The sequence below is a fragment of the Epinephelus moara genome, chromosome 20, assembly GCF_006386435.1.
Source record: "Epinephelus moara isolate mb chromosome 20, YSFRI_EMoa_1.0, whole genome shotgun sequence".
Taxonomy (NCBI): Eukaryota; Metazoa; Chordata; class Actinopteri; order Perciformes; family Serranidae; genus Epinephelus; species Epinephelus moara.
In genome coordinates this window covers 37,538,546-37,562,702 of record NC_065525.1, presented here as the reverse complement: position 1 = coordinate 37,562,702, position 24,157 = coordinate 37,538,546, and the positions used below count along the sequence as shown (strand labels likewise).

Genomic DNA, 24,157 nt, shown 5'->3' with positions numbered 1-24,157 from the left:
TTTGATTTCATTGTCATTTCCTCTACTTAAACCAGAGGTCCTGGAATCAGCCTACTATGCACCATCAAGGACTGAGAACTTGTCCCAGCCATGTTCCCAGTCACGGTATGAGTCCTCTGGACAGTGGGTTCGGTACGCTCCCAGGATCCCATCTGTGGGCCTGATAGAGGACTCAGCAACACAATAAGGTGGGATAAACGCCAAACAGATGTTACCAGCCCCCACCTCCCACCCTGGTCCCTTCACAGCTATTGATGGACAAGCCAGGCTTTTTTAGATCTCTCTTGCATTTCAAAGGCAGGGTCAGGGTTTGGGCTCAGAGGTCAGCAGGATAATTGCGCTGCAGAGGTGATGCTGTTAGACACTTTATGAAGGCTGCTCACTGAAATGACTGTAGGAATGCAGCTGAGACCCCTATAAATCCATTTGTGGAGAAATACTTAGTTGTATAGTCTACCTGAAGAGTAAAATGAAATTACAAGGCAAGCCTGATATCCAATCTTGTGTGCTCATACAGTTTTATGCATGCTGTCCTATAGCTTGTTTTCATTTGATGCTGTACTTCAGTTAAGAAGGGATTTTTTTCAACTTCATTTATTTAACAGCTATGGTTTCTGGCTACTTTGTCGATTTAGATTTCTCCAGCTTAGAAGTCCCTCACTGTTCATCGTTCAGGAGGATTTTACTGGGAGCTAAATTGTCCGCAGAGGTCTCCTCCTCTCCAAAACAAAAGGAACCAGTGATTAAAAGTAGTAAAAACACTGAACGAAGCAGTTTTGTGTTACAAATCAGTGTTTCTTCAATGCTGTTCAGCGTGTTGCAGACGGGCTGTTAGCCCAACACCTGCTAATGTGTACTCATCTTATTTCTTTGATAACTGAAGATCCAGATGTATAGAAGATTTTTACGGGGTGCCGACTGCAGACTTGTCTGCATAGGTCTCCTTCTCTCCAAAGCAAAAGGACCTGGTGATGTCAACTGGTAAAAACACTGATTAAAGCAGTTTTCGCCTGAAAATAAAGATGTGTTTTTCCTACGCTGCTTGTCGTGGAGGGCTACTAACTATGGTGGCTGACACAAAAACCCGAAAATGGAAATTGCCCTATTTAGAGCCAGTGTTTGGTTTGTCTGTTCTGGGCCACTGTAGAAACATTGCAGTGCAAAATGGCGGACTCCATGGACGAGGACCCGTTCTGGTACTCATTCTAAGGTAACAAAACACGATAATTCTTATTGTTAGATGGTTATACACAAAAGAAAACATATTTAATATATTCCATTTCTGCCAATATATCCTCCTAAATACGCATTGGGCCTTTAAACTACCAAACACTGCATAAAGTAGTTACAACAACATAAAAGCTACACTACAGCTTAAAGTTGCTGCTGTTTTGTATGAACAACTGTCCAAAATCAAGACATATTGAGTTTACTGTCACAAAATACAAAGAAAAGAAGCAATATAATCACATGTGGGACTGGGTAATGTTTGGTATTTTAGCTTCAAAAGATACCTTAAAGATTACACAATTAACACAGTTGCTGTTAACTGACCACTCAATTAATAACTTATAGTTCCATCTCTAATCTCCCTTTGCCCCAGCTTTACTACTGTATAGCACATTTTTATTAAATAAATTATTTAAATCTAAGATGTCACTTTAATGGGTGCCAACCATATATCAAACGGGAATTTTTCAAAAGTGTCTTGTGTGTCATTAAATACCCATATCTTTATAAATGAGTAGCTGTAACACATTTTCAATATAAATATTGTAGGCTTTGAAAACTATCCGCAAAACATACATTTATAATAATGGACTTGCCAAAGAGGGCCTGTGGAGTTGAACAGGTTAATTATTAATCATTCTGGTCATCAGTATGCATGTCCAGCCTTGTTTCCTGCACTCTCACTCTTTTTCTCCCCTCTTTCCACAGGAGCATTGAGTTACTCTGCAGCCCTGGGCCTGATGGGGAACTGGACTCCGCAGTTTGTATTCCCTCACAGAGCAGAGGTCAGCGGTAATCAACCCAAACACTGCCAAACCACTCTCTGTCTCACCACACAGCATTCAGCACACACCACTTATGCCTCTACACTACTTCTTGTTGTTGCTGTTGACTGGCACATGTGAACCAGTAAACAAAGTCTTTTAGAGATAAAATAGATGAACATGTTGTCCCCTCATTGAGAGAGGAAGAGAGGCCCTTGGGCTTCTCTAATTGGTTCCCGGAGGAGGCTGTTATTTATGTATTCAGTTTTGCTCAGCTTTGCCCCTTCCTGCTTCATTCCTCTTCTTTTTTTTGAAGCAGGACACTCGGTTTCCCCGGCAACTAGGGCTCCAATCGGCCGGCCAGCTGCAGATTAGTTCAGCGGTGGGGGGTTTAGGTGGGTGGGAGGGGATGTGGAAGGGGGGGCGATGATGGAAAATGGAGAGGGAGGAGAGAGAGAAGAGAGAAGGAGGGAGGAAGGGAGGGGGGTGGGAAAAGTTTGAGAAGGGGCGAGCCAGCGTCATTCAGAGATAGGAGTCCGAGTGAGTGAGTGTGTGTCTGGGAGCTGAGAGTGGAGAGAGAGCTGTAAACATTTTAGCCCGGAGGCTGGATGGGAGGAGGGATTTCCCTGACTTTGTGACTTTTTCAAACTTTTCTTGCGCTTGGAGCGGCACTCTGTGTCTTCCTCTGTGTGTATATGTGGGAGGTACAGGCAGGGGCTATGCAAAGTGAGAGCAGTCGGAGGCAGGGGTAGGGGTGTACAAACTGTGGAAGAGAGAGGGGGGAAGAGGCAAACTACTCGGAAGGAAAGGAACCATGCAAGTGGATGCTGTCTTCTGCGGGGTCAGGTTACGCAAAATGAGAAACTACTCCAAGAGCACTTCATCAGGGCTCACCCAGCTCAGAGAGGTAAAGTGAAGAGTTGTGTGTGATAATGTGTGTTTGCAGTCACAAAAAAAATTCTCAAAACAAAGTCAGTCAAGTTCTGGTAAAAATGTGGATTTCTTTCCATACAGCCTTTGGAAGACACAGTCATTGACTTGTTAGACTTTATATACTATACTTTCTTAGCCCCAAAGTGATCCGCTCAGTTTAAAAGGCAGTCATCCTGCTTGAGGATCCATCTTCATGCATGTGCATCAACTTCGCCTCCTCACATACTCTCATGCGTGACCTTGAATGTGTCAGCATGCATGTGTGTGTCCATGTACAGAATGTACACTTACGCTCGTTTAAAGCAATATGGATGGTAAATGTTAGGATGTGGTTTCGTCTGTGTTTATTTGAGCCGTATTTCACTCTGGACTGCCCTGGCTCCAGTTAAAGTATGCCTGAGTGTTGCTTAAGTAGCCAGTCTCAAACTGTCTGCACCAAGTCCATTACTGCTGCCCACAAGAGACTCATCTGTGCCTTACTGAAGTATCTGAGCACACGTGAGCACACATACACACATGTGTGCACTCAATGACTGTCAGCTCTCATCTGCTTATTAAATGAAAACAAAATGTAGAAAGTTGGGTTGGTGATCATTTGGCGATCAGTGAGAGCGCACACTAAAACCAACACATTCCAAACCGGCCTGTTGAGGGGGAGAGAAAGAAAAGAAGAGAGGATAAGTGAGATGAGCATTCCTCACTGTGAACAAAGACACCTCTTCATGCAGAGTCCCAGCACATGTATTGTTGTGAGGAGGCAGGCAGGGGTGGAGACCTCCCCAGGGACAGAGGAGCTCAGGTGGCTCCAAAAAGTTGGCTTGTCAAGGATTAGGGATAACAAGTTGTTTGCGGATTCATGAAGAGGCATGACTGAAGCTGTGCAGTTGGGTTTGAAAGTTTAGCATTGTTCCCGCGGTTAGGATGGCATTAAAATGAATGAGGAATAATCTTAATTGTTTAATGGATGTCAGTGTATAAGATAGTGTTTGAACTTCTTGCCAGTTTATGATGGTATTTACATTTTCTCATTTAACCACCCTCTGCTTTGTGGCTTTGAAAATACTCTGATGCACAGGAAGTGATGCATTTCGAATTTCCAGCAGCAGTTTGTTGGGATCTACAGACAATCTGGATAATTAGCCTGGGCAGTGACAGCCACAGTGGCTTAAACAGACACATAAAAACAGCACTACTTGTAAAATTAGTCTTTTTCAGCAGATGAATCAATAAAAAAAGATCTCAGAGTTGTGGCGCCATTGTTTAATTGTTAAGTGGCAACAGGTGTAAAAACCAGAACAGCAATGGCCACTTATTAACAGAGATACCACCTACAGATGAAATGGGGACTTACTGTTTAAATATAACTATAACTAAAGAGGTTGATATGTTCCAGGAGAAATAAAGGGGATAATGATTCATATCCTTACTGACTGGTAAATGTACCATTTGGAGTTTTCATTGTAAACAAACACGGTTTTGTTTATATTTCTCAACAGAGTGTACCCTTAAGGACTGCCCAACATCTTGAATGCATTTACTACCTCATAAAACATTTGCAGTGTTTGGAAATATTGTGAAACTTGCTAGACAAACTTCTTCTTCTCTTAATTGCTGCATTGTTATCTTACTGCCCCCGACTGACAGTATGTGGGATTGCAGGAAACAGTGACTACTTTTACAGTACATTTCTTCCCCCTTTCCTTCGATACACATGGCTCACTTCTTTCGAATGTTATCACTCCATTAAATAGGCATTAGTCGTGGTTATCAGCGCTGTAGATACAGCTTAGAGATCTCCTGCTACACTAGTATGTTTAGCATGCCACTGTCACCTTATTAAACAGCCACTGGCAAAGGTTTATATTTCAACAACACTGTTGTTAATGTGTGGTTATGTTAAGGCACAGAAAACATTTGGTTATGGTTAGGGAAAGTTCATAATTTGGCTTAAAACACCCACATTTATTGGCACAAACACTGCTGGAAACTCCTCCATGTCTTGCTAATTAACAACCAGTGTTGTTGTTAGTTGGTCTTGAACAGTGGTCTGCAGCAGTCCGCAGCTTGGCAGCTGTCTCACCTATATGTTACGCTATCCACTATTCCCTCCAGCTCTCGATGGCAGACAGCTATACATGTCACAGCACAACAACAAACAGCCATGTAATAGCTGATATGGCATTCTAAACTTGGTAGTCGGTGTAGCAGGAACCTTTTAACCCTTATCTATAATGCTGGTAACCTCTATTAAAGTCTTTTTTTAACTGTGACAGCATTTGAATTGGGTGCGTGGCTTGTTTCTGAGGTAAACACCAGTTTATTTATTACCATTCAAGTTATTGTACATGCCTGGCTAGCAACTAATATGGTGTTTTCCAGCTAAGGTATGAATATCCACCTCATTACTGCCCTCTGCAACCAGAAGGTACATTTTCATCAAAATGAAGCTCTGCAGTGCCACCAATGGTCAAAAACTCCACAGGGCTCCTTTAAGGAATCATTGTTTAAGATGGAAACATGGCAAACTCCGTCCATGGAGTCCACTGTGTTGCACTGCCATGCTCTAGCCTGGAAATCCAGAGCCAAATCTAGAAGATTTAGGGTCTGGCCATGAGTAATGAAAATGGCCCAACTCGAGGGGCGGCACCAAGCATGCATTTGTAAATATCACTGCACGCAATTGGATAACACTACAACCAATCAGAACAATACACGGGGTGACGTATACGCTTAGCTACCAGCGGAGCTAACTGGTAGATTAGACTCTTGCCGTATTCGGTTGGCAAAACAGCAAAAACGTCCTTCTTGCAAAGGAAAGATTCGAGCGCCGTCTTCTGTTCCTCTTTTAGAGAAAAAGCCAAGTCTAACTCGTTCATTGTAGCGGCCAAAGCCGTTTCAAACAACTGGTGTTCATCCGTAGCCATCTTGCAATGTTTACTGACTGATTCCGGACCTCGTCATCGCAGCACTGTCGTCATCTGTTTAGCTCGCCTCTGGCCCGCCTATAAGATACACCGATGTGATTGATGCAGCTCGGTTTCATGGGCATAGGTAATGAGCATCATTACTGATTGCCAGAGTGACTCGCTGAGCAAATTCAAATTGGGCTCTCGCGAGAACTCCAGGGTAGCCATGCTCTACAGTAGCCTAGAATAGACAAACTAAGCACCGGCTCTAAATAGGGGCACTTGCATTCTCGCAACACTCACAATAGTTAGCAGCCCCTCTGCAACGAGCAAAATGAGACATGAAACTGTTTTATTCAGTGTTTTTAGTGGTTTTGATCACCTGATTTGTTTGTTTGGAGAGGAAGACACCTCTGTGGATAATTCAGCTCCCGGTAAAAACCTCCTGAACAATGAACACTAAAGGAATCCTAACTGAGGGTTCAAACTTGGAGAAGTTTCAGCTAGTTGCAGTCTGCCACCAAATCCTACACGCTGCTCCTTTAAGTTTGATGCTCATCCATGTATCTGTCTGTCTGTGTGTCATGACTCATGCCATATCACTTCATGTGAGATAACGGATGCTCTGTTGCGTGTCATACCACAGTGCAACAGGAATGTCTGCTGTGTCCTATAAGCACTGACCCTTAAGAGATGGTTATCAATCAGCCAACATAATCAATCTCAGGGGCTTCATCTCAACGGCCTTTTAGTTGAGCCTGCTGGGCAATCATTAAACCCAAGAACTAGATCCATGCAAAGTGCGGCTGAAGTACTCTTTGATTTGGGACAACTTTCTGCACTACCTCTTAAAGTTAGTGTTATTTTCATATTGGCATATATGAACAGTTTCAGCAGGTTGGTAGTTTTACGGACCTCATTTCTACATTCCTCTGTTTCTGTCTATCCTAACGTTGTATTTACTTAACAGGGTAAAGTTGAGAGTTTATTGAATTGAGACTGGCTGATTCTCAGGCGCTGTGAGGAGAAGGTTTATAGAGTTGGAGATAAAGACAGAGGGACTGTCTGTCAGCTAGTCAGCAAGGTTGTAATAAGTAGGCTGCAATCTTGTAAAGGGGCTCTGGTGTGGAGCCATTGTGTATGTGTGTGTGCGTGTACCAGTGTTACTATCACACACACACAGAGGTCTGTCAGATTGGGTCAGTTGTTTACATTCTGAGTCAGGGGCAGAGGCTAACTGTCTGCATGACTGCTGTGCAGAGACAATGTGCACTGTGGTGGAAAAGAGAGCATTTGTGACCTTGTATTCATCACTCAGAATATTCACACTGAGTGCCTCAGTCCTCTCCTCTTGGTGATTCATTTTACTCTCAGACACACACTCATTCACTTTCAGGGCATTTTCCAAGCAGTTCCTTTCCCTCCTTTCTTTCTTTCGCACCAAAATATTGACACACATATATTCATGGCATTCTCACCCAGTGCCCATCTATCATTTCACTCTCTGTGACTCATGACTCGTAGCATAAACACATCCTGACATATCAACAAATGCAACGCATGAGGTCTCAAATATACCAAGCAGAGGTTAGCAGATTTTTTTTATTAGTATGCATGCTTTGTAAGGGAAAAAAAGACATCTCCTGAAAACTCAAACACCAGATGTTTAGCGTCGTGACTAAGTCTGTCATCTCTCACAACTGAATCAGCTTGTTATTTCTTTCTTGGAAGCGTGCTGAAGTGGAGAAATCGGTCTTGATGATTGGTATGAGTCACTAGAGTGCAAATTCATCCAGGAAAACAGTGTTTAGCTTCACGTTGACACTATGGTCTCAATTTACAAGAGAGTTAACTGTTAGATGGCTGTTTTACATGTACATTTTACAAACATGGACAGAAAATGTTTTTATAAGCACATTTATGAGTCACATGTCTGCATATGTACCACTGTTCTCATGTGAAAACGTGATGATTTTTCATGGTTTAACTTCAGTTCAGTATATTTTTTTCTTAGTTTGCATGGTGTGTTTGCGTCTATGACTGTGTGTGTGTGTACATGTGGGTGCGTATTTGTGTGCGTAAGCGGATGCAGCCAGTGACATCTGTCTTCTCTATTCTTTTCTGCCCAGAGAAGTGACAGCAGGGCTTTAGGAGGTTACGGCCTGTATACCCCTCCTTTTACAGGAACTGGCTTTTGACAGGCACACTGCGGGGGCGGCCTACAACTTAAAGACCCCACCGGGCCAATCTCCTGCCGATCCCGGGCTGCTGTTGTCACCACGGTGACGTGCTCAGAAAGAATGTATCCTGTGGTGATGGTGAAAGAATTCTTCTTGTTTCAAAGATATGGTGGGGGACGTATTGTCTGTGATGTTGGTAGATGGCCATGGGTTTAGCCATGATCAAAAACACCCCCTCCTCATACAAACACACAGATGCATGGATAATGCATACCATTTTAGACACCCCTAACCTCGTCTGCGTAAGAGTCAAAGCAACACACACGCACGTACATGCATGCATGGATAATGCATACCATCACACTGGATACTGGAGACATTTATTCAGTTGGCAGCTGGCCATGTTTCTTTCATTAAATGCTCCCTTAACCCTGACATACACATATATATGCATACACTCTTCTCTCACAGCCCGTCGCTTGCAAGCTGTTGCTCTGTCTGGCAGTTGTCTGAGTTGTATTAAAAAGAAATCACACCATAGCTTGAGAGAAAATAGCTGCTGCAACTCTAATTGGGACATTTAACAGGACATGGCAGGCTGAATCCCTGTCCTGCTGTGTTGTGTACACAGACTACAGTACAGAATGAGGATCTCTAGAAGAGTTAGGTCTTTAGAGAGTGGCAAAGACAGAGGCGGCTACAGTTTGATGGCAGGGTGTTAGATGTGGGCCGGGAGAATTATCACAGCAAACCGATGCTGATGAAGACCATGCAGAAGCCCAGTGTTTCAAGCTTGGTTTGGTTTTGCAGCTTGTGCCCACTGGCAGCGCATGGCGGTGGCATAAACCCGAACACACACACCCTAGAACACACACAAATGCATGCAGAAAAACAGGCATAGACAGACTCAGACACAGACGTGGAAATATAGACCAAAATATGCACAGACACATCGATGCAAACACATGCCCATGAACATCCACTGAAAAACTGTGCTTGCACGTGAACATGCATTTACCATTTGTTTGACATCCCCGGCACGGAAAAATAAGTTGTGTGTGGGGAAGGCTGCCGTCTGGAATGGAATGCCTCCATGTGGGTTCAAAGTGTAACTCTAATGTGGCTGTACAGCTCGTTGATTTAGGCTCCGGTTGCCATGTTATAATGAGCATTCCAAGCAAAATGGGAAAAGGTTACCGCATGCTTTGTTAGTTTGGTTATGTGCTGCGTGTGTGTGTAATATTTGAGATGGAAAAACTGTAAGAGCAGTGACCTTCAAATCATCAGCCTACCACTCTTCTCTTCGTCGTCTTCTTCTTTTTCTTCTTCTTCTTCCCTTCCTCTTCTTCTTTCTCTTGCAGCCATGACGTAGAATGAGAAGAATTTTGTTTACCTGTCAATTTAGGGATCCACTCTATAATGACAATTAAAACATTGTCTGGAGGTTCATCCAAGTGTAACAACTTAATGAGTAGATACTCCAGACACACTGCAGACACAGAGCTTTGATCACACCAAATCATATCTAAACACTGTCTTGTTAAGCTCTAGAGCTGGGAAAGTAGTAGTTTTCTCTTTGCCTGTCTCCACTGTAATGACGGCTACAATAATCTCATCCTTCTTATACTGCTATATAGTATTAGGTTGTATTTGCTGAGGCTGGTGTCAGTCTATGTCAGTCCTTCTCAGAAATGTCTAGGTTATATAGGGATAGGCTCAGTTACATTACAAAACTATTGATTTTTGTGTAAATAACTTTGTTTTTTCTTGTGATATTGCTCAGTATTTCTGATATGATGCTGAAATCATTAATCAGTTGAGCAAAGGACATGCTGTTTGCACTTTGCAGTTTCAGAAATACCGGAAGGGCATTTTTGCTTCATGTCATTATGGTAAATACTTTGGGTACTTTTAGTCTGATTAGGCAAAGTTAGAATTCTTCCTCTCATACTGTAGTACAGGAATAGATTGATGATATTACATTTACAATGACTGTTTTGGTTAAAATGTAACATCTCATGAGTGTACAACTACAGCAATAGTAATAACAGTAACAGTAATATTAGGCTATGTTTTTTGCTTATTACTCCCTGCCTAACCCTAAGTCATTATACTGCTTGTTATATTACTTTTTGGTTACACCCCACAAAATTGGCAATTGCATCCTTTCTCTTCAACATTTAGACTTCATATGTACGATTCTGTGAATGTTAGAGTCAACTCCAATTAGATAGCTTGCAAATGGTTTTTCACCTGGGGGTCCTCTCTTGCCTGTGGCCGGTATTTCCCCAAGGATCTGTCCAAAAGACGGAGGGTCAGACGTGGAAGTAGGTAGCATTTCTTTAAAAAATATTCAGCCACAATCTTCATTAGCTCTTTGTTGCTTGAAGTCTGCAACTGTCCATGATTAAATTCCAGTTCTAGTCGTGTAGCTCTTGTAGGGCCACAACCATCCTCCACTGTCGAGGAGGACTCACCTTTGGTGGGGTGCAATTCCACGATTTTCACGTTTTTGTGCTGTCGGTTCTAGTAGTTGTTTCAGGAGGTTTGAGGTCGTGTTTTTCGCAGTGGAAAGAGTCTTAGCACCACTACCTGGAGCCATGATAGTCTTGTCATCTTTCCTTGTTACAAAATCAAAGTAATGGGGACACATCACCACCGAATGTTAAGTATTCCGTCTTCCACGCTAGTTTGCTGCTTTGTGATGTGCATGCGCAACAATTACGAAAATCAACCCTGGGATGTGGTGGATTGTTTGATCTCAAATCCGTTGGGAGGGTCACAATAAAAGTAAGGTCATAATGACTTATTTGTTTTTGGAGTAACTGTAATGTTATCACTGAAATTTTATCAGTAATTCATTACACTGTTTGTTACTGGGAGAAGTAATACTATTACTGCCCAGCACTGTTTGAATGTCAGTATATTTGCTATGTGTTGAGTACAATTTGTCCTGAGGATCCTGAGGAGATTATGATGGAAACACACACCTTTAGATCAGTTTTGTTTGGCTTGCTTCAGTGGCGCTAAACACCCCTCTCCATTTCACTCAGTTTTTTGTCCACTGGCGGTCTTGGCTCAGGCTCACAGTTGTTGGTCACAGGGTGTGTGGAGGTCAAAAACGTCGGCTCCGACTCTGACTCTGGAGTTTACACTCCGGAAGAGAACTTTCCCAAGCTCTCGCCTTGCTCGGCTCCCCTGGGGATCGGCGGGCGAATTATAAAAATCTGTTTCTGTGCAGGCGTGCAGAGGAGCAGGGGAGCAGGGATGGGACGGGGGAGCTCTGGTGGGAATTCTCAAGCGGAACCCTTAAAATGTGAAGGGGGGAAAACAGGAAGGAGAAGGAGAGGAGAGGATTTTGGCTTTGGAGCTCAGCTCAGAGACTGTGGCTTGGAGGAGAAATTTGATCTGGGGCCCAGAGAATAATGTTAGTGTGCTGAAGAAGCCAGGTTATTGTTGAAAGGCTCTGTAGGTCCACTCACTGCTGCACGTTTACTGTGGCTAAGCCTGTTTTAGAGAGGAAAGGTTTTACCATTAGGCTCAAAAATCCCACAGTGTGTGTCAGCACAATGTAATATCAGATGCTGTAAATACTGCTCACTGTAGGGAGTCTTTTTTTCCCCTGTGAATGATGGTGTATTCAATGACACTTCCTCATGTGTAAAATCCAGGCCCTTTGGGTGTTGTTAACAGCAGAGACAGGTATTGTCTGAGGTGTAAGACATGCCATGTCTGTCTCCTGTGTTTAATGGCATGGTGAAACTGAATACAGCTGTGGTTGCAGACGACAGAAGGTGTATGTCTATCACCTGGCATATTACCTGTGGCTGTTTATGAATTACCTCACCCACTGAAATTCATCTCTGCCTGCCAAACAGGGAGGCTGGCTGCCAGGAAGAGCTCCATGGCTTCTTTTGTTTGGCGAGCTCTCCTGTCAATGGCCTTACTTACTCTGTCAGTGATGATTTATGCTTGCGGCAACCACAGTGCTCCAACCGCAGGTGCATCTACACCAAGGTCTTGTTTCTTACTGCCAGATGAGCCCACGGTGTGCACTAATTTGTCTTGGGAAGGAAGGGAGCTGGATTCAGAAAAATTTAAGGGGATAGCAGACGTTTCAGATTCAGAATAGCTTTATTGTCCAATATGAGTGGATGGAATGCCCATACTAATGCTGATATTTAAAATTAAGATGTTCACCATCTTAATTAAGTGTGTAAGCATGCTAACAGTTGTAATTAGCACTTAAGTATTAGAATGTCTGCCCCTTATTTTATGGAAATCCATCAAATAGTTGTCGAGACATTAGATTTAAATCACAAATGCCAACTTCATGGTAGCTGTGTATAAAATGTACAAAATTAGGCGTCAGTCCAGATAATAATGTTGAGATATTTCATTGAATAAGTGAAAAGTTTGACCTGCTTGGTCAGAGGATCACCAAAGTATAGAACAGAGAATATATTCTTATAGGGTTCCTATGTGAAATGCAGAGCATATGAGATGTTCAGGCATGGTTCTCAACATGGAGGTGGCTCAGCTGGCGGCTAGCAGCTAACAGTGCCAACTACATAAACAGCACTGAACAATAGCAACAGTAATGACAGAGCAAAGGTTGGTAACTGGGGGGAACCGGAGGGTGGGCGCTACTGTTCCATGACAACGATGCCCCAAAACTGTCACATAAGCAAGTGCAAAGCAGTAGCGATGAGCTAGTCAGTGGAATACACACATGCATGTGGGAAGCTCGGATTACAACACACAGTGAGGTAGTGAAACTTAGCTCTCTGCTTTGGATGCCATTTCCCCATTATATCTTTGCATAGCAAATAGTGTTTTTAGTGTTGCATACAAGAATACTACAATACTAGAGTATAGAGTGTGCCAGGGATGACATCAAAACCCGGAAGTTTAGCATCGCGCTGGTTCCCAGAAGAGAAAGTGAATGTGATTTTTGCATTGCGTTTTGGATTATGTCAGAAAATAAGCTCTGTGGCTAACACAAGTTTATGATACTTACAGGTTTTGTTCAGCGAGATAATCTTCACATATGAACACCTTTCATACCGCATTTGAAGCTTAAATGCGATCGCCAGAAGTAAAAAGCTAACGTTAGGCTTTAACGGACTACATGACTACTCCACGGTCGCATGACTCTTGACGTCACCGCCACTAAGCTTTCAACTGATTTCGGCCGCTTTATTTTAAAAACATTGTATAATGGGGAAATCGGACTGTTTAAGCTAAATAAGAAGCTGTAATGGCGGACTGCCAGCACTCTCGCCTGTTCGGGGGTGATGACGTTTAATGTCCCCGACAGGGTTTGTAGTCGTATTGAGCAACTTGTTAGCAACCGCCTTTTTTACGACACGTAAAAGCTTCAAAATTCACAAGTAGGGTATTTACTGACCTGTTTTATGTCGTAGAACAAAACCTGAAACTCGCTTAAGCTTTTGTTAACAACAGACCTTATTTGAGGCATTTTACCAAAATCCCATTCAAAAAATGTATTGACTTTTAGACGAGAGAACCGGAAGTGCTAAAAGCGCTAACGGAGTTCCGGGTTTACTGGCACACTCTATTGGCTGCACAAGAAGTGTTTAAGTATGTAAAAATAAGCAAAAGTATTTATATGTCATAAGTAACCTAAATGGGGCTGGTTGTGTACTTGGCTGTATGAGTGAAGTGTGTTGGAAGCAGTTTTGTGATGAATGGAAAAATAGTACTTACTTTCATACCACTGCACACCTGGCCAGTAACTGCGTGAAGTCGGCATGACGGCCGGATTGTCTGTTTCGGAAAGTTATAATAATTGTCACCCCCAATTTATCGTTGTGGTTTCAGACGCTGTGAGACAACCCAACAAGTACTTTAGTTTGAAACACACTGACGCCTTTGACATCACCAAATCGTTCGATGCTGCCTGAAGCTGGAGTAGTTCTTCAGCTGCAAATGTAGACTACCAAAGTTTTGGATATGACAGAGGCAGTGTTGGATGAGGTTATGTAGGCCAAAGTGAGAGCTGTTTAAAAGTGGGCCCCGGGATGTGTTGGCATGGGCACAGGTCTGTGGAGCCAGCAGGGTAATTGGGAGCAGACTGGGGATGAGTCAGGAGCTCTGCTGATGGGAGCTCTCTGTCTATGGGGAGGAGGGGCTGGCATGTCTGTGGGAGGGAGTCGAAGGACAGATGCTCCGACTCTGCAAAGAGACGTAACATGACACCCTTTCCCAGATGGGGGGGATAGAGAGAGATTTGTTTGCTCTGCCTCCAAGACGGATCCATCCTCCTCCTCCTCTTCTTTTTCTCCTCTTTTTGTGATGATCTTGTCTTTCTCTCTGTTAGAGAGGCTTCTCTGCTCCTCATTGAGCTAGTTAGGGCCTCTTTGTATTTGCTGGCGATTGGCCATTGCTGAGGTGGAAGAATTCATTTATAATCCAATTTTCCAACAGGTCAGTCCGGGTTTAAAAATCTCCTCTGTGCTTAAAAGCTTCCACAAATCTTTTTCAATTATACACTTAATTTTCACCTTTTATCAGGCCAACAGCGTCAAAGACTTCCCCTCTAAACTTGTACTTCCAGAAGGGCTTATCACATTGGAGACTTTAGTGCATCATTAGCCTGCAAGTTGCACCATTTGTAGTCGCTGGAATGTGGAATGGAAGCCACAAACTCCAAAGGGAAATGGGAGACCTTCCCTGTTAAAGGCCTGTGGTTAAACTGTTACGGGATGGACATTTGTAAACTCTGACAGGTGGAACAACTGAGAAGGACTTTTAGAAGGATTTTGCTGAGTTTGTCTGGAGTTTTCCTTCCGTTTGCTGCCGCTCTGACCTTGTTGTAGTCGGAGCTGTCCCATTTATCAACAAACTCAAGTTCTTATTGTATGGGGTTAATTCTTTAGCAAAAAAAAAAAGCTTGCTGTGCAAAATCCTGATGATTTCATTTCAGGAGACGAAGGAGGTCAGTCTTATCCCCACTTCCTGCAAATCACATCACACTTCCTGTCAGTTTGTGTGCACAAACATAAACAAGAACAATTCATTTCATGCATAAGAGGCCTCCTAAATGATGCAGCATTCTGTCCCTTTGGTTGTGCCTGTGCACCATAATTACAGCCATAGTGGCTTCCTCTGTGGCCCCAATTATAATTAAGGTTTGTTTATACATTTTCTGAGGTAATATTTTGGCCCATTCTTCCAGCTCCCAGCGGGATAGACTGTAGACACCCAGGCCGTCAGAGTCTCAGTCATAAACGACAACCACAATAACAAGAAATGCTATATGTGCAGCATTACAAATACAACAATGGACACTTTTGTGTTATATTTAGAGTGGATTGATAAGCAAAAAGGCATGCAGGGAGAAATTAATTGTTTGTGGTATCCCCCTTCAGTTCCTGTCTGGTTCTGTGGCTAAACCAGTTTCAGTGCTGTCTCACGTCCATCCTCTCCTAACAATGGAGGGAGCAGGGGGAGAAGTGGAGGGGTAAGAGGACAGCACAGCAGGCCGGAGGACTATCAATAGGTTTGAACAGGACACTTGGCAGCAGGATGGCTTGTGTATCCACTGTGTGTGTTTGTGTGTGCTTGTCTTTTGCCCCTAAAGGCCAACTGATAGTCATCTTTACCGCTGTACAACATATAGCACAGGTCCCTGTGGTCTGTGGTTGGATGAAGAACGGAAAGATAAGGATGGAAGAGTAATGTGTGTCAGTAATGTGTGGAGATGAGTGAGAGGTAAACATGGCGTGCTGGAAAAATTGATAAAGTCAACGAGTGTGCAGCTTCCAGGCTTGTATGTAACACACTTTCTGGCTGTCAGTCGCATGCATGGGCAGATACACACGCAGATACAGGCACACATAGTGATAGAGTTGGCCTGTTTGGCTCGCGTCCAAGGCCTTGCTATGAAATCAGCTTGGGAAAGCAGCAGGGGCCCTGAACAGGACACAGAGACAGAAACAGAGAGAGAAAAAGAGAGAGGGAGGCTGCCGAGCCCAGATAAAATTCCATTGTTTATTTGCCCGACCCTCTCCTTCCCTCCTCCTCTCCATACATCCCTTCCTTTACCATCAACCCTTCCTTTTCTGCTTCTTCAGGAACCAGGCAAAACCCCGTCAAAGCCTGGTCAAGGCAACATGTCCGTCACTGTGAAATCCCCATATCGCTCAAACCAAGCACTTAATGTCAGCACTCAAAACAAGTTGGCTGTGCATGAATTATCTCTGCTCCAGATCTGCAGAATGTAGATGTGGTATGGTTCAGTATGGAAGAGGATGAGAGGCTATAAGGCTTTAAAACCAGTCCCCCTTCATCCTTCCCTCCTATCCATCACTCTCTCCTTCATCATACTTTTGTGCCCACAACTCCAAGACTGAGTGGGAATGAAAGGGAGAAATAAAGAGTGAAGGACGGGGAGGGAAAAAAGCCGCCAAGTTTGCCATTCCAGAAAGAGCAGGCTAAATGTGCAGTGGTGTGTTAAATTGATTGCAGGCAAGGCTTTGGCACATGCTATACTGAGCCACATCTTGTAGGGGATAGGGTCCTCAACTCAGCGTGGGTGCAGACAGAAAGAGGAAAATAAACATTTTTTTCCTCGCAGTATATAATTCCCACTTTGAGCTATCATGTTCTCTCCTTGTCCTAGTTTTACTTAAAAACCTCACTCATAAGGATGACAAGTGGTTGAGGCGCTGCCTCTTTTTGGTTGCTTTCTGTATTTTGTGTGCCTCCATGTCCTGATAACTGTGAAATGCAGCGTGGGCCGTGAGCGACGTTGCCCTTTTTAGGTATTTCGAAATGACAGAGAGAAACAGAGAGCAGTTTGGGGAAGAACAAGCAAGGGATGATGATGTCATGGTGTTAGCTGTTTCTGTAGGGCTGGACAGAGGGATGGAGGGACAGAGGGATAGAGGGGAGGATGAAATCTTTATGAGAAGCAGCTGTTGGGGAGAGGCAGGCAGGCCAGCCGCCAGAGCGCTATAGCAGCAGCCAGCCAGCAGCTCGCTGACAACAACCCAGAGGTCTGATAAAGCTAGCTACGAAACACTGACAGCATCACCTGCATATAGTGTGATAAAGTCAATTCAACTCCAACAGCAAACCTTGTCCTGATTATCACCAAGAGTTAACACTTAAAGATAACAAGCACAAAGAGCTCAACAACAAAGATAGAAACCAAAAAGGCCAGCTGCCACTGTCTGAGTTGATATTGTCTACTTTAGCTTTGCACTGTGAGGAGTATTAGAGAGATAAAGATAACATGTTAGAGTTTATCACTGACAGTAGGATTCACCCAGGACCTGAAAACAGGGCTCTTAAAAGCCAGCTCATCACTGACACTGCTTGAGGAACTCATCGTGGAAAATGTGGTGTGTGTGTGTGTGTGTGCATGTGTCATCACATTGCCACTAAATGAGTCCAGGCTCATTCTTTTACTCACTTCGTGAATCCAACAATGTGTGAGTTCAGGATAACAAAAACCAGTCAGGCCAAGTGTCATCTATGAAAGGCCTGTATGTGTGTGCCGCTGAGTAATCTGCGTGCTGACTCACATACTGTACACAAATGTGCCAACTCTTTGTGAATCAGGGATTCATTTACAACCCTATGACCAATCGAGGTCAAATAGTATTGAGTTTACGCGGGGTGCCAGATGAATGGAGTTTGGAGTCAATATAGTGGCCTCCTCTGTGGAGAAGGGTCTAACTGCAGACCTGACGTTTGAAGGCCATTGGTCTGTGGGAAGAGATGGGAAGAGAATATAGGGTCCCTAGGTGTGTAATTCCACATAGCCAGACCTATCTCACACTGTGCCAGTGCTGGAGAAAAGTCTGGCTGAACCTGTCATAATTCTGCACAAAGGGAAAAAAAGGCTCTGGGATGTTTGTAGTTCTGTTCGTCGCTAAGCCCAGGATGCAGACACGGAGGGCAGTTGTTTTGGTGGAGAGGCGCCTGCTGGAATTACAATGGCTAAATCACTGCAGAAGTAATGCCACATGAAACACTGAAGAACATTTTAGCATGTAGGTCGCTAGTTCAAAGTGTGGAGATAGGTCCGGTTATGAAAGACTAATTTCACGTGGTGATGGCTATTTTGAAAATGCAGGGAGTGTGTTAAAGAACAGCACCTGACTTTGAAGCCAATTTTGCATTGTGGACTTCTGCAGAATTGTAATGCTTGGGGATGTGATGCCATGGGGCCCAAAAACATCCCCCATAGACATTTTCCCCATAGACGTACATTGTGGAAGAGATATCTGTTATCAGTGGATACATTTTTTGAGCATCATAACCTCAGGGAAATGACTTGTTTCACTATCAGGATTTGATCCATTTGGGCCAGTATCATTTTGAAAGTCTAGATGAACCACATGATTAAATCATTCTTATCCCCATTCAAGATAGCGGAGGGCTAAACTGTTAGCTGCTTGGCTGGCAGAAGTTAGCCGTTCAGCTGCCCTGTCTCTAGGGCACCTGCTTTATGGGCCCCACAATGCGGAAGGGTAATCTAGGTAATTTCATACAGCAGAAATCTAGCCTTTTTGGCTTCATGTGCCACTAGGCAACGTGCATAGGAATGAATAGGGCTCCACTTCCAATGCTATATCCAGTTTTCTTTATATGTTGATGCTAACAGTCTGAGATTAGTGGCCAGTAACAGGCTCTACACCCACAGTTTATATCCTGTGAGCCAGTCTACTCGATATGAGGTCTGATCTGAGGTCTTTAACTTGACTGTCACTGTTCCATTTTTTATCTTTAGTAGTGTTGTCGCAATACTGGAATTTCTAACTTTGATACAGCACCTTAAAAAATGTTGATTTTTCGTAACATATTCATAACACAAATTCAATATATATCCATAAATCTATATTTTTTACAACACAAGGCTCTAGTGAAAGCATTGTATGCTGTTATCCCAATACTGAAACTGTTATTGCAGCTTGCCCCGCTGTATGATTCAGGACAGGCTTTTCACCCTGCCATTGAATGTGGCAGTACTGAATGGTTAAGCCTTCCAGCGTGGTCGGACAGCCCATTTTACTAGCTAGTCTGACAAAGTACAGCGTGGGCTAAAGGGTCAGGAAATGCAGACTTGATATGTCTTAAAAAAAGCCACTGTACGGAGGATAAAGCGTTTTGATACAGGTATTGCATGGTCCCTCCAGACCTACCCTCAAGTCAAACTTTGCAAAGTTTTCTGCACTGTTGATATAAACACCAAAGTTGCCTCTAGTCAGTGTCATACTTGCTGGCATACTTAACCCCCCTTGATTCCCTCCCTCCCCTTAATTGTGCATTTTTAGAGTAGGTGGTGCCAGTTGATAGCTGAGATGCTATTTATTACAACAAGACAACACTGGGATTCAGCCATTACGCCTAAACAAACAACAACCCTGTCTCAGCGGTATATGTGAGTGCATGTTTACAGTATAAGAATCTGTCCATGGCCAGATACCCAGTGTCCATCTGCTGATGGAAATCTCCCACAGGGTTTGTTATGCAACTGATGCTCGGCTCTGATGCCTTGCGTCTGACCCTGACTGCTGCTATCTCTGTCTAGTAAAGGCTTCAAGGCATTAAGATTGTGTGCTGTTCACTGAGCACCAATCCTTTTTTCATCTCAGGCCAGGACTAGAGGTTATCCTTGATGGATTATGTTGGCATTTTTTTTTAGCTGAAGATCATTAGGCAAAGAAGCTAAAACAAGCAGTAAACTGTCAACAGGTGATTCTGGGTAAAAAGGGTACTAGAGAGGGACTTCGCAAAATTAAACCTAAATGTCTCTTTGAATATCAAACAGAAATACTGTGCGTTATTTCCATTCTAACTCTCTCTCTGCTGCCATCTTCTCCACCCAGTGCTCATCCACCCAGCTGCTGCTGAACAATACCACTTCCACTTCCTCTGCCACAGTGTCCACGGCCTGTCACACCTCACAGGACTAAGGCTGAAGGGGGCAGTTTCCCGTGATGTTTTTATTGGCCTCAGCAGATGGCTTCCCTCAGCCTCTGTATTGTTATGGTGGCCATCTTGCTCTGAGGGTCAGGGTTAACAATAGTTGCCAATAGCTGTAGGAGACAAAAGCCTTCGTTGCTCCCGAAAAGAGTTTCCTCAGTAACCAAACGCAGTAAAACTGGCAATGCTGTCAAATGTACCGCTTTTACGAGATGCAAAGACACTACTGCTTGTCAGGTTCAGGTGAGTGCTGGGAAGCACTGTCTTGCATGTATGAGTCAAGTTTGGGATCCAAGTAAGTCAGAATTGTGTGAAAATACCAGATTACCTTTTAAGGCTCTGGAATCTCCACTTACAGCACTTTCTGTTTTGGCCTTGGGGCTCCAAACAATGAAGTGGGACAGCCTAAAAGCCTACAATGTTTTCACAGCGCAACAGTATACTTATATTATTCTTTGCAATATCCACTTTCGTCTTTAGTTTTGACAACCCCTGTCTCCCCAGTCCCCCTCTCCTCTTCGATTTGCCCCCTCTCTTCATATCTCCCATCTTTCCTCTCCCCCTGTGATACCCAACACCGTCCCCAACCTAGAGAAAAATTAAACTGTAAAACTAGGAGACTCTATACATTCTTTACAGTCCCCCCTGCCCACCCCCCTTTCCATGCAGGATTTCTGTTCTTCATTTCTGTGTTGGGTTTTAGTAAGGAGAAAAGAATCAGGAGGGGGAGGAAGGGAAAAAAAATTGGTTGATGTTTCCCCTCAAACATGTGACCTCTGCTTGGCTCACAGCTGAAAATAATTTGGGTCTGCAGGCCGGTGGATGGCTGACGCAAACCCTCCTCCTCCTCTTCTCTCTCTGGGGGGCTAGACCTTGGGCCGATGGGGGGCTAAAGACAAAGCAATGGATAGCTGTAAGTTGAGCTGTGAGCAAAACTGGGAGCTAAAAAATGACACATTGTACTTTTAGTACTTCTTGTCAGCCGAGACCGCAACTTTTCCATAGCGTCCATTTGTTCTTCCATTCTTAAAGAGAAAAGGCCCAGAGTCATTCAAAACACTGCACCCCAGAGGGCCAATTATGTTGTTAACTCATGGAAGAGCTCAGCTATTTGGCTGCAATTTTTTTTACATAATCCACCAAAAATGTGACTTTTTTTCTGACTGCCAGTTGGGACAACAATTTGAGGAATTCGGCTGAATTAGGCTCACATTCCCTACATAGTCAGGGGGCAAGAGAGAGAAGTGTCAGGGTTAGCTAATGCAGGTTTATTGGTAGAGGGGGGTTTGAGTCAGGCAGTGCTCAGGAAATGTTTAACGGCCTACGGATACCCTAAAGTATCCCAGCACATCTGGTTGAAGTCACACATGCACACACATCCATAACTTGGTTTGGAGTACGGACAGTTTGGCAGGATGTGTAGATCTATGTAGGTGTGTTTTTATATGAGGTTCTGTGTGTGGGTATGCAGCTGGGTGGCAAAGCATACATTAGTGTCTATAAGAATTTACTTAAGAACAAATGTGTGAATACCTGCCAACAGGAGTAAGCCCTGACCTTCCCCCCTCTCTCTTATGTTAACCACATCTGTGCCAGACAGAGGCTAGGCCCTTCTGCTCCATGCCAACCCTCCACCAGCTTTTATAGGCCAAATTATGAGCGCTGTGCACCAGAGGCTTTAATTCGATGTTACATACGGATGGTCTTGCGAGGCTCCAACTGGATCTGGTTTCATTATACTCTGACAAATGGACCAAGTAATAATTTCTCCCCCTCACAGTCGCCTTGGCACAACTTGTCCGTAATAAAGAACAGAGGGAAATGTGTAATGCTGGAAGACACGCAGCACATTAAGGAAGTTATTTTCTGGAATTGAAAGGAGAGTTTGCGGAGAGAATCTGAAGTGCAAAAACAAAATGTGTGCTCAGTACTTGTCTTGAAGATACTCCAGAAATCTGTTTCTGGCAAATGCAAAAAGACGAGACACTGAGTGATAACCTTATAAAGCTGAACTCCGTGCCCCTCTCTGGCTTCCAGCTGCCAGTAATGTTTTCCTAATGGAGCTTAATTATTTTGTGGAGTTTTTATTTTTCCGTTATATACGTTTTCCGTAATGCCACATGGATGCTGGAACATAAAGTGTGTTTATGCCTGTTGGCTGGCCATTGTTTAAGTTTTGTTTTTAGCTGTATCCTCCAATTACTAATCAAGTGGGGTTTGGGGGATGCCGTGCAACCCGTGAGGTCTGCTTCTCTGCAACTTGGTTCAGAAAATGAGTCTCGTTTGTCACAGAAATTGGAGGTTTTAGCTATTTTGGTAGTTTATATTCACACACTAGGGTAAGAGGTTTCTTCTCTAAAGGAGTCCTGGGGAAGCAGCTTTTCTTTTGACCTAACTCATTTGTCAGTCTATAAGTCTGCGTGTTTTTATGTATCATCTCCATAACTTTATTAATATATTAATGTATTTTCAACTGTCTAAATTTATGCTCTGTAACAGTTTCACTTGTAAATGTGTTTTTTTGCAACTTCCTGACCTACAAGCTAAATGTAGGTCTGCTTTGCTTTCACATGTTCAACAAACGTTTACCATACACACACAATGCACTCACCCCATTATATAAATACATTGTACTGTAACTGATTGTGTCTGTCTTTGTGTGACTGCAGGATGCCAGCTGCTAGCACCATGACCGGTGGGAGGGCCCTGCTGCTGTGTACAAACACTGACAACTGTATCTACCAATCAGTAAACGGGTAGGTACCTTAAAAGCCAATCAAATATCTGTATTTTTTTTCTGATTCAGAGTCCAGTAGCAATAATTAGAGCCCAACATATCAGTGCTACAGCAAATACTACGGTAATGCTTGTTTTTGGATATGTAATTTCCTTTGCATAGCGTTGTCTGTTTGTACTAAAGGAGGAGCAACAGTTCCTTCTTTAATGCATCAGAAAGCTACCTGTGATATGCTGTGAAATCAGATCAGCTAGTGCAGCACAGAGGCCAGTAGAGGCTGCCAGTCCTCTCAGTCCTGTTTGTTTATAGTAGAAGGGCAAGGTTATATCAGGTGGCTATGTGAAAGTAAAAGTCAAATTCATTTTATATATTGACCCGATGATTGACTGGCTGTCTGAACATTTGAGAACCTCAGTTATCAGTGCAAGAAATGAACAACAGCATCAGTGAAAGGGAGAAAAAAGTGTGCATTATAGTTTTAAGAGAGAAGTAAACTTCAACTCCCAAAGCACATTGCAGTAGAAAACAACTGACCACAAAAGTTAAACACTCTTTTTCGAACGATTGTAACAGCGATGCTGGTGATGTGGGTTGAGCATTGTAGAACTTTTGGGTCAGTACATCAAGGGTAATCAACATCCCAGTCCTGAATTCAAAGATGAAGCATTAAAGGGGCACTTCACCTCGCCAGGAGGAGTACTACTCTGTGAGTGTCTTCTGTAGCTCTGGAGGGAGCTTTCTGTTTCTTTCTGAGCTTTCCAAAATTAAAAAAATCAGGGTTATCTCAGCTTGGACATTTTTTTAACAGAAACCCTGCAGTACATACCTGAGGTGTGGAGTTTGAATGAAGTGGAGGGCAGGATGAGGTCTAAGGGGGAGACGCAAGAGCATGTGAGCAAAGCAAAAGCAATCAGGGAGCAGGAGTAGAAGGATTTGGAGTGCAGAGCAGATTTTTTAAAAACTTGGCCCATGGCATTATGTCTTGCTCCATATCACTCCTATTTTGCTCCAGCACTGCTCGCACCATGAGTCCGAAGCATGCCAGACCCAGAAATCTGTGTATTGCTCACACACTATTTTCTGTCAAAAAATCAGCGGCTTCAACCTCAACAATGGAGTTTACAAAGTACTGTCAAACGAAAATTGAGCGAACGGTGAGGGATTTGAGTGGAGCGAGGTGAAATCTGAGTTGAGCACGCAGCGATTTTGAGCGGGGGAGCGGAGGGAATGAACAGCTCCGCGAGCCAGGAGCTGAAATTTTCACTGCTCCACTGCACTCACATGCTCTGAAAGATGCTGTTGAGCTTGACCCATACTAAAGACGCTGGAGTACACCTTTAAGGATATGGCAGAATCTTTTGAGATTTGACCCACCCAGTTGTCCACAAAAATGCTTTGTCAGACATAAAGGAGAAGTCATTGCATAACCTTATTTGATCTGATGAT

General features: G+C 43.5%; 1 protein-coding gene across 1 annotated transcript in view; it reads left to right on the top strand.

Moving 5' to 3' along the window:
* The first annotated feature begins 2,505 nt into the window (after positions 1-2,505).
* Positions 2,506-24,157, top strand: part of si:dkey-82f1.1 (DENN domain-containing protein 2A) — a 45,982-nt gene continuing 24,330 nt past the window's right edge. Inside the window, exons 1-2 of the mRNA XM_050073643.1 lie at positions 2,506-2,901; positions 22,644-22,730. Coding sequence (XP_049929600.1) covers positions 22,645-22,730 — 86 coding nt within the window. The 5' untranslated portion in view covers positions 2,506-2,901; position 22,644. The remainder of the gene's footprint in view (positions 2,902-22,643; positions 22,731-24,157) is intronic.